Genomic DNA, 11,751 nt, shown 5'->3' on the forward strand with positions numbered 1-11,751 from the left:
TCCCAAGTAGCTGGGATTATAGGCATGCACCACCACGCCTAGCTAATTTTTATATTTTTAGTAGAGATGGGGGTTTGCCATGTTGGCCAGGCTGGTCTCCAACACTTGATCTCAGGTGATCCGCCTGCCTTGGGCTCCCAAAGTGCTGGGATTATAGGCGTGAGCCACTGCACCTGGCCCTTATTATTGACATTCTTGAGCTATTTCTCTCCCTGCTTTAAACCTAAGGTACGGTTTCTCCCATGACTCTGCTTGTTTCCCTGGAGAGCTTTACTCAGATGCTTCTGTGTAACAATATTTGCTTTCCTTAGCAAATGGCTAAATAGGAAGAAGAAGAATGAAGGAGGGCAGCCTTCACAGAATATCAATAGGCTGCAGATTAAACATCTTGTTTTCTTTGCTAAACTCCCACCACACATTTCCATTAGAACAATTATAAATTATTTCCTCCCACATCCCACCTCTGCATTCTACACCATTCACTCTGGACCCCTTCAATATAGCACTCTAAGACTAAGAAAGCCTAGATTTGCAACAGGTTTTTTTTTTTTTTTTTTTAATTGTTCTCAAGTTTGATATAAGGTATTACTATTCAAGAAAAGGGTATACACTAGAGATTTGAACATTCACTGAATTGCCTTAACCTGTTTATAGTTTTGTTGTTCTTTATTCTGTTTTCAAAGTATATTTTGGAGTTAAATGCAATGTCACCATTATTAGGAAATGACCACCACAAATTAACAGTGTGGATCCCAGAAAAATATCAGCATACTAACATGTTGACCTTTCAATGATGTTTTGGCCTTTAGAGTACTTCAAGATAATGGCAGTATATATAGTATATTAAGTAACCTCTTTTTAAAAAAGTATAAAAGTATAACAGTAAGAGGGAGAATGGACAGAATTATAGTCCAGAACAAATTAGGGTAAAAACAATTTAAAAGCTCCCTTTTCCCTTATAATATTTCTTAGAGCTCATTAATGTACTTAGAGGTAGGGCCAGAGCCATTGGTAGGAGAGAAATAACCCTAAGAATCTGGTGTTTGTTCCATGAAGTTTCAAGCCTGCTTGCCTTATCTTTGTGTTTTCAAACTCTTGGATTTATCCCTTCTCTTCTCAGAAGTTGGTTTTGGTCTTTGAAAAAGGTGTATCTGGATAGGATAGTTTTTAGGTACTTGTACCTGAAAGGACAGGTTACTGCTAAGGCCCAAATTCAAATAACTGGCTTTTCCCCCCCTTTCCTTCCTGTACACTGGCTTTACTTTCCCTTTCTAGGACGAGGGGTCCTGGGCAGGGTGATGCTAGGTAACCTGTACACTGGCTTTATTAGCATGGGCTCTAACTTGGCTGGTTACTTAATGATAAACTTCTTCTTTCTTTCTTTCTCTTTCTTTCCTTCCCTTCCTTCTTTTCTTTTCTTTCTTTCTTTTTTTTTTTTTGAGATGGAGTCTCACTTTGTTGCCCAGGCTGGAGTGCAATGGTGCGATCTCAGCTCACTGCAACCTCCACCTCCCGGGTTCAAGTGATTCTCCTGTGTTAGCTTTCCTAGTAGCTGCGATTACAGGTGCACACCACTATACCCAGTTAATTTTTGTATTTTTAGTAGAGATGGGGTTTCACCATGTTGGCCAGGCTGGTCTCAAACTCCTGATCTCAGGTGATTCACCTGCCTTGGCCTCTCAAAGTGCTGGGATTATAGGCGTGAGCCACCACTCCCAGCCAAACTTCTTTAGAACTAAACATCCATGTAAATACAAATGGTGAAGATTTTAAAAAGAATGACATTTGAAAACACACCAGCTTCTACTCCAGTATTCTCAGAGAAAGAAAAAAAAAATCAGGAGGAAAGAAGAGAACTTCAAAAGTTTAGATCACATAAAAGCTACTACCTTTCAGGTTACTGGCAAGATGCTTGTGTCCAAGGTTTACACCAGGGGTGTTCAATCTTTTGGCTTCCCTGGGCCATATCAGAAGAAGAAGAATTGTTTTGGGCCACATATAAAATACACTAATGATAGCTAAGGAGCTAAGAAAAAAAAATCTCAAAAGAAACTCATAATGTTTTGAGAAAGTTTACAAATTTGTGTTGGGCTACATTCAAAGCTGTCCTGGGTTGTACATGGTCCATGGGCCAAGGGTTGGAGAAACTTAGTTTGTTTATTTATTTATTTTTTGAGACAGAGTCTCGCTCTGTTTCACAGCCTGGGGTGCAGTGTTATGATCTCAGCTCATTTCAACCTCCACCCCCTAAGCTCAAATGATCCTCATGCCTCAGCTTCCCGAGTAGCTGGGATTACAGGTGTGCACCACCACACCCAGGCAATTTTTGTATTTTTTAGTAGAGATGGGGTTTCTCCATGTTAGGCTGGTCTCGAACTCTTGGCCTCAAGTGATCCACCCGCCTTGGCCTTCCAAAGTGCTGGGATTACAGGCGTGAGCCACTGCGCCTGGCCTGGACAAGCTTAGGTTAGACTGTGTCCAGTTTGAGCCTAAGATAAAGTTCATAGCACGCCTTGTCAGAGCCTACCTTGTGAATGGTAGGTCAGAACCTCTTCAAAAGCACCTTTGAGTTTTGGGAAAGTACTCAACATAAGGGAAGAAGGATCCATGCTTAATGAGGTCTACTCAGTGATGAGGTAGTGATAAAAGAGAAAGGGGATTATGCGTGATAGATACATCATGGGTATTTATCACTCAGATCTGTCTCTGAGCCTTGTCTACATTGGGTTGATATTTGAGTATTACTAAAAGCAGGTGTAGCTCTAGTGAACTGGAAAGAGTGCCTTTTGAAAAGACAGCCAGGCAGCAGTGTTGCATGATGCTGGGATGTTTAGAAAGTGTAGACTTGCTTTTGATCACACATGAGACAAAACTGGAGATTCACAGAAATACTTAGAAAACTTAGCAGAGGGCTGAGTTAATTCAGTAGATGGGAGTAATAGGCTCTTAAAAATTGAGTAATTATAGTCAATGTGCTTCCCTTTGTACTTTCAGGTAGGTAAAGCCTGGAGAAATGGGTTACATAAAGATATAAAAATCAATATAGAAGTTCTAGAAAAAAATTGTACTTAAACTTCAAAGAATTAGGTAGTGCTAATTTTGACAATCTCTCTTTTCTTACCTATGTTTTTCTTGTCTTTCTTGAAGGAAGTAAAAATGTGAATCAGAATAATGCCATCACTGTTGGTTCCATTGGGATAAAACCAAAACTATCACAAAAATATCCTTTGAAACCTAACACACCTACAGGAAAGTAAAGTATTTCTCTTGTTTTCAGAGACATTCTAAGAAATCTTGATCTCTAAAGGACATAGATACCGCTATAATTTTTTGGCTTCTGAAGAATGAGATGAGTGAAAATTACGACATTAAATTACTGTCTCTTTAGCAGCAACTCCACCTACTGAGTACTCCAAAAACTCATATTTGTACAAATACAAAGTTTTCAGAATAACATCAAATACTTACTTGTCTCCTACAATACCCAAGTTGATTGTGGGGTAACCATGTTCCTGAATTGTTGCTAGAAGAGTTGAACGATTGCTGTCTCGAATCTTCCCTGGTAAGAGGTCATCTTCAGGATTTAGCAGCTACAAAGCCAAAAAACCACCACAAATTATTCTATTGAGATAATGTTGTATATTTCTAATGAAAAATAGAATCTACTAAACTGAGTTTAACATATCTAGCACCTACAACGGTATCTGGCATTTTGAAGGTGAATGCCCAAAAGATCTTTAAATACATATTGAAAGTATAGGAGTATGAGAAAATGTTCCTATGGAAGTCAGAAAACACTCAGACATTTACCAGGTTGGGCTCCAATTTGATAATAATGCTCTGGAGATACTGGCCAAACTAAATAAAACAATAATCTTTTTTTCTCCCAATATTATTTTCCAATTTATCTTTCATTGGGAATATTTGAGGTACAGATTGTGTGACATGATATCCTTATCCTTAAGTCTGAACAGAATAATAGTTTATCTTTTCTTTCAAACTTTTTGGTCTCTTTTCTGAAGTGGGGTTAACAGTATCAAAGAAGTTAAGCTTATGTGAAGGAGAGAAGACATGTTTTGTCTCTGATACTAGCAAACTTAAGTAATACTTAGCTACATGTATGCACAATTCCATTATTCTGAACTGAATTAACCTTCAGAGATTTAATATCTACTATGTCTATGAAGAAAATTAAAGAAGCTTATCATATCTTAGGATGTTCCAATGAGGTAGTAAGATTGTATAGTAGGAAGAGCTTTGGATTCCTATAGGGTTCAAATTCAAGTTGACAAAATTCTTTGTCTTAATTTTCTCATTTATAAAATATAGTAATAATAACTACCTTGCAAGGTAATTGTTAGGAGTGAGATAATGAACATTCAGTTTCTGCAGATAAATGTACAATAAATGTGATTCTCTTTCCTTTCTTGATGACATATGACGTCAAAAGATTACCTACTTTCCTCCCAATTGTTCTCATATTGTTACCCCTAGATGCTAGTACAGATGAAATCAGTTTATAATGTGAATACAGACTATTAGATTATAAAATACCTAAGAGTAGTGGGTTTTTAACACACACAGACACATTCTTACAACAATTTATGTACAAGTTTTAAGATACGCTTTGATTTCAGAAATTATAAAGTAAAAAAAGTACTTATTTGAAGTGAGAAAACCTGGACTATTATTTTACGAGGTTAAAGGCAAGCCTGCACATTTAAGATGTTATAGCTACTAATATGGCCAACACCAGAGCTTAATATATGAATTCTCCCAGACAATAACCGCAAGCCCCAATCTTCCTTCAGACTCATTAGTGATACTATGTGGCCAGATTTTTGACTTTATATTGGAACAGTAGTAGCTTTGCAACCAACTGTCCCCTTACAATAGGCTAGAGGAAAACTCTGACCATCTTATTCAGTGTCACCAGGGAGTCTTCCCTTTGAATACTGTACTAATTTTACTTAATCAGATGCCATGTGATATTGTAACTCACTTTCATTCATACTCACTGGCAGTGCTTGGAAAATTGCTATTGCAATGCTAACATAGATTAATTTTCTGATCTTAATTAACATACAGTTATTAAAGTGATTATAATTTTATAAGGGGCAAGACTTGCAGCTCTTTAACTCCATTAATCAAACCAGTTGCTTTAGAAACAAAACTGTGTGATTATGTCATTTTTTTTCAAAGCAGGGTGCTGACCACCAAGTAAATAAGATTCCTCCGTTATCAGGGTGTTTTCTTTGCTATTTATGTTCCTCTCTGTTATCTTGCTGCAAACAGTTCCAGAAATAATGGAAAATTAGAGGTCACTGGAGAACCAGTTATTTGTCTGTAAAACTGACATAATGAAAAAATAGCTAGTTACATGAGGGTGTGGGATTTACAGTGCATTTTAAATAATTTCAAAGACAACAATACAGAATTAAATGTCAGAGTATAAGGCTAAATATACTAGAATAAACTCACAATTTTTCCTTTTAAAACTGAATCTTATTTTCTGTTATACTTCCAGTCATCTTGGGAATGATGTCTGAAATTTATTATAGTTTCAACAGAAAAAAAATACAAGGTAAAACAAAACATAACCCATCATCTCCATATCAAGTCACCAATTTCAATTTCTCATTTTTGGTATTATCAATGGTGCCACTATCTTCCCACATTTTTTTTTTTTTCCAGATGGAGTCTTACTCTGTTGCACAGGCTGGATTGCAGTGGTACAATCTCAGCTCATTGCAACCTTCGCCCCCTGGGTTCAAGCGATCCTCCTACCACTGCTTCCTGCGTATCTGGGACTACATGCACACACTACCATGCCTGGCTAATTTTTGCATTTTTAGTAGAGATGGGGGTTTGCCATGTTGGCCAGACTGTTCTTGAACTCCTGACCTCGGGTGATCTGCCTGCTTTGGTCTCCCAAAGTGCTGGGATTACAGGTGTGAGCCACCGCGCCTGGCCTAAACATTTAACTTTGTTTTCCCCTTTGTAGCCCACTCTTCCCAAAAACCTCAATCATTAAGAATATTCGAATCCATCTCTTCCTTGACTCTACATTTTCATTCACTCTTTTACTACTTCCCAAAACATTTCTAAGCATTCATTATATTATGTCAGAATTTCTGTGAAAGCTTTATACTTGGCTGCCTTGCCTACAAACTATTTCCTTCTGAGAAATAAAACAGAAACATCAACTTGCAAAACTATACCATTATTTGCATAACAGCTAAACTGTACCAAACCAGGACATGTAACTTGAACTACATTGTTTTTAACACAACCTTGTTCAGATCCATATACTTTAAGATAAGATCATGGACAACTTGTTTTAACAGTAATTCCACATGGATTCATACACTCTGAAGATAAGACTGTGATCCATCAATTCACCTATTTTACAAATTCCGACCAATCTTTGTTCGGACCTTGCTTAATAACTTCTACCTTAAAACTACCCCATGGCCAACCCTAGTCCTCAAAATCCTATAAATACCCTCATAAAAATCTTATGACTTCCCAGTTGTGAAACACTACTGAGACTCTGTTGAGGGGTAGCAGAATATACCACCCCAAAATATGCCAGCATAAACAAATATTTTTGAGCTGAAGACACTTGAGAAGAAAAATGTAAGAAACGCTCTCTGCCTTTCTCCTGTTTGCCTAAAAGTAGGGCATAAATTAACAAAAGTAACTCCCCCAACCCCCGGAGGGATACATTTTTTTTTTTTTGAGACGGAGTCTCGCTCTGTAGTCCAGGCTGGAGTGCAGTGGCAGGATCTCCGCTCACTGCAAGCTCCACCTCCAGGGTTCACGCCACTCTCCTGCCTCAGCCTCCCGAGTAGTGGGGACTACAGGCGCCCACCACCACACCCGGCTAATTTTTTTGTATTTTCAGCAGAGACGGGATTTCACCGTGTGTCAGCCAAGATGGTCTTGACTTCCTGACCTCGTGATCCACCCGCCTCGGCCTCCCAAAGTGCTGGGATTACAGGCGTGAGCCACCGCACCCGGCTCGAGGGATAAATCTTTGGACACTTATCAGCCTGCAGATGGCGCCAGAGGAATTTATAGATCAAACTTTATTAACTAGCCTTTATCATTGGTTTCCCATATATTTGCCTTCCCACAAATTGCCGGCCCTAGAGACTGAAGGTCCTTTTCTTTTGTCTCATCACTTCTCTAAGAATGTATCGTTCTTTGCTGAACATGCTATTTAAGCCAGACTTCTCAGCCAACACTTTAGGAGTTACTAATTTTCCCTTGGGTATCTCCCATATATACATGAGGTATACATGTTAACTAACTTCTGTTTTTTTCTTGTTAATCTATCTTTTATAGAGGTCCCAGGTAAGAACTCATAAGGGTTGAGGAAAAATTATTTTTCCCTCCCCAGCATTGTCAAGGTGATGTTTTCTTTTGCTCAGAAACTTTAATATAACCATTTTGTATGATCAACAAGTTTCCCTGGTGGTCTTTGTATTAGGATCTTGGTATTATGAAAATCCTACCAAGACTTAGGCGGGAGCCCTTGCCACCAGTTATATTATTGGTTATACTGTATTTCAGTGAGGTCTCTTCTGCCTTTTTGTTGGGGGGATTCCTTGTTTATGATGCTTAGATTAACTCCAGCCCTTGTTTTGAGGTCTGATCCTTTTTTTTGTTGAACTCCCAAAGATAGCTGATACTGATTTTGTTATAAGGTTTCCAGAATTGTTTGGTTATGATTGGATTTATATTAATTTTTGTTTTTCTTAGTAAAGATTTGAAACTGGCCATCCCGTCTGTCAATTGGCCACATTGTTGTGTGCCTATAAGAACTTTTCTTAGTTTTGTTTTGTCTATGAGAAACCGGCTTTGGGAAAGATTTCCTCTCTACCCATTCTAGCTTGTTGGGTTTTAGGGTTAGCTGTCGGGGTTCAACCTTTACTGTTGAGGACTTTAGATACAATATTTAAGTGCTATTTTTCCCTTCTGAATGACCAGTAGCTAATGAATTCATGGGTTCATTTAATAATAAACTTGCACTATCTCCAGGCACAACTCTGGCTTCTGTTTTCTCTTTCACACATTTATCTTTCTAAAAAGTATAATTTCATCAAAGACAACTTGGAATTGCAGTGGTCATTTTGAAGTACTTTTGATATGACTACGATTATTCACTATGAAATATATTTAGAGACTTTATTGATGCTATAGTCTTGATGGCATCATCAAGGGCCTAAGACATTATTTGAACTGGTTGTAATGACTTCCTTTCTTTCTCACGTATCCAAATGGGTTTGCTTGCTTTTAAGGCTTTCCCACTGTTTGCAAAGAGAAGATGATTAGACTTTTATAGTGGTCAGTAATTCTTTACATATTTGTGGTAATCATCTCACTTTCTTTCTCTGTCTTCTAGAAAACTCAATTTATTAATCGATCAAAACGCCATTCTGGTTAATATGGACACACCCAGATAGTTCAGATAAATAGGTCTAACAGAAAAAGAGGGAGAAAAGTCAATGAGCTCTCATGAAGCATGTTCCTGTTCCAAATAGCTTTTAACAAAACTCTGGGGAAAAAAAGGTTTAACTGATAGTTAAGCTAATTGCCTGGCTTACTAGGTTGCAAGATAAGAAGGGAAGAGAAACATTTAGAGCTTCTAAACATAATTTAAGGAGTCTTTAACAATTTGGTTTAGAAATAGAGTTTTACAAATTGTATTAGAAAATAATTAATATAATATTTCCATTAAGCTGACTCTGGACAGATTTCATTGGTTTAATAATTTTGGCTTAAAAACTGTCCTGTGAAGTGGCTATGGTAGCATAAGCCTGTAGTCTCAGCTACTTGGGAAGCTGAGGTGGGAGGATCACTTGAGCTTAGGAGTTTAAGGCCAGCCTGGGCAAAATGGCAAGACTCTTTTTCCTTCTTTCTTTCTTTTTTGGATTCTGAATGATTTTTCTTTTTCTGTCTTTTTAAAATTTTTAATTCAATAGGTTTTTGGGGAACAGGTGGTATCTGGTTACATGAATAATTTCTTCAGTGGTGATTAGTGAGATTTTGGTGCACCCTTCTCCTAAGCAGCTCTGCCCTGCCCTCCCCTCCCCTCCCTTCCTTTCCTTGTTTCTTTTCTTTTCTCTCCCTTCCCTTCCCTTCCCTCCCCTCCCCTCCTTTCCTTCCTCCTTCCTTCCTTCCTTCCTCCCTCCTTCCCTCCCTTCCTTCCCTCTCTCTCCCTCTCTTTCTCTCTTTGTTTTTTTTTTTTTTTTTTTTTTTTTTCAAGGTATCACTCTGTTTCCCAGGTGTAGTGCAGTGGAATGGTCATTGCTCACTGTAACCTTTGCCTCAGCCTCCTGAGTAGCAGAGACTACAGGGGCATAGCATCATGCCTGGCTAATTTTTGTATTTTTGTGTAGAGTTAGGGTTTTGCCATGTTGCTCAGGCTGGTCTCAAACTCCTAGCCTCAAGTGATCTACCCATCTCAGCCTCCCAAATTGCTGGGATTACAGGCATGAGCCACCACAGGTTGCATATCTAAATTTTAATATGCATAGTTTGTTGAAATCAACAAATATCGAAATCAGCTATTCCATGTTAGCTATAGTTGATAACTCTATATCCCCAATTTTGAAATAATTTGTTGGTTCTTAACAAGCTCATACAGTAACAAAATACTGGGTAGGTTTTAAAGAGTATACATAGACATCTTGTATGACATTCTTTGGGTTGCCAAGGCGACTGTCCTGCTTACCAATATGTCACATGAAATTCAAGAAGTGGACATATGTGAAACCATATATATCTTTTATTTATTTTTTTTGAGATGGAGTCTCTCTGTCGCCTAGACTAGAGTACAGTGGTGCGATCTCAGCTCACTGCAACCTCCACCTCCCAGGTTCAAGCAATTCTCCTGCCTCAGCCGCCCAAGTAGTTGTCACTACAGGCATGTGCCATCACACCCAGCTAATTTTTTGGTATTTTTAGTACAGACAGGGTTTTGCCATGTTGGTCAGTCTGGTCTCGAACTCCTGACCTCAAGTGATCCTCCTGCCTCAGCCTCCCAAAGTGCTGGGATTACAGGCGTGAGCAACCATGCCCAGCTATTGGTTTTGGAAACTAAAACCAATACTTAAGGAAGTTTGTACTGTGACTGGGCAAATTATGGCCTTGCCACATTAAATGCAATTTCTTTTGCCCTTTGTGAAAATAGGTAATTTTTTTTTGCTATTGTTTTCTGGGTACCTGAGAATTTCAAGACTTCAGGAGAGATAATATGCTTTATCTCTTTTATCACCAATTTCCAGTAAAGTGCCTGGCACAGAGGTACCCAATTATCTGCTGAACAAAACTAAACTATATGATCACGGAGTCATAATAAAAACTAACTTGAATAAGAGAAAGGGAGGAATGTTGAGCTATATGGAACCCAAGATTATATAATTTAGAAGCATTATTCTCTTGGAAAACTGTGGTATAGTTTAGTAGAGCAGGCCTGTTAAAGTAGGGGAATGAGTCATGTAGAATTAGTCAAAGCTTCTTCAAGAATAATACGCTCTATGGGGGCAGGGAACTAAGACTACAAATTCTTCCCCAGATTTCATGATATAATACCATCTCTATTTTCGCCCCATTACCTTGGCCTACTTCCAGTAATTAGTTTTAACTGAGTGTAAAAGGTAGCTTAAACAAAACACTAACAATATACTCTGGATAATTGAGAGGCTGAGTCTAGACCTACAAAAGCATGAGAGAGAAATATAAGCAATATCGCTTAAACAGAGTTTCCTATTAACTAAATAGTTATTTATGAGTGTGTTAATTCTTATTTTACTTTATTTTGTGATAGGGTCTCACTCTGTCACCCAGGCTAAAGTGCAGTGGTGCTATCATAGCTCACTGCAGCCTTGAATTCCTGGGCTCAAGTGATCCTCCCATCTCAGCCTCCCCAGTAGCTAGGACTATAGGCATGTGCTACCAAGTATAGCTATTTTTAATTTTTTAGTAGAGGCAGGGTCCCACTATGTTGCCCAGGCTGGTTTTGAACTCCTAGCCTCAACTGATCCCCCTGCTTCAGCCTCCCTAAATGCTGGGATTACAGGTATAAGCTATCATGCCTGGTCCATGAGTGTGCTACTGTGTAGCTTTCTCAAACTCCATGAACTGACTTGATGCACAAAGCATGTTAAGTAAATCATAAAAAAGTATAGTTCATTGAGTCAACCAGTTTAACAAAAATTTATTTCTGATGTTATATATAGTGTTATTTGGTACTAAGGGTATTAAAATCATTACTGTGTAGATCAAATTGAAAAGAATGTTTGTTTTCTGTCAATCAATAGTTTTTGGAAATGACTACTGCATATATACTGGGAAGTAAGCACATCTGGAATGTTGATTTAGCTATCCATTCGCAAAATAAAACAGTCTATTCTTTTGCTTTAACCAAAAGGACTGTAAGGTCATAAAAAGACCTTTGAAAATTTTCATTTCCAAGACTTCAAGAAATTAAAAATAATGATGACTTTATTTTCAGAACAAAGAGATTAAAAAAAAATCCCGTTAATCTTTTCTTTAATAGTAACGTCAAAGGAATTATTAATACTTTTAAAAATCTCAATAGTTTCTGATTCTTTTAAAAGGTTTTGAGTTTCCAGCAGATTCACATTTTAGTATTCTCTATTTGACCTTAGAGCTTCTGACTGAAGTTTTGCACAACCTAAGCAAAACAGGCAATGGGAAGTTTTTTAATAGTTCTCAGAA

General features: G+C 37.9%; 1 protein-coding gene across 8 annotated transcripts in view; it reads right to left on the reverse strand.

Moving 5' to 3' along the window:
- Positions 1 to 11,751, reverse strand: part of GPHN (gephyrin) — a 734,237-nt gene that overhangs the window by 57,486 nt on the left and 665,000 nt on the right. For all 8 annotated transcript variants that reach the window (XM_011949716.1, XM_011949712.1, XM_011949717.1 and 5 more), the window contains one exon: positions 3,469 to 3,590. In XM_011949716.1, coding sequence (XP_011805106.1) covers positions 3,469 to 3,590 — 122 coding nt within the window. The remainder of the gene's footprint in view (positions 1 to 3,468; positions 3,591 to 11,751) is intronic.

This window comes from Colobus angolensis, unplaced genomic scaffold (genome assembly GCF_000951035.1).
Source record: "Colobus angolensis palliatus isolate OR3802 unplaced genomic scaffold, Cang.pa_1.0 Scaffold3, whole genome shotgun sequence".
NCBI lineage: Eukaryota > Metazoa > Chordata > Mammalia > Primates > Cercopithecidae > Colobus > Colobus angolensis.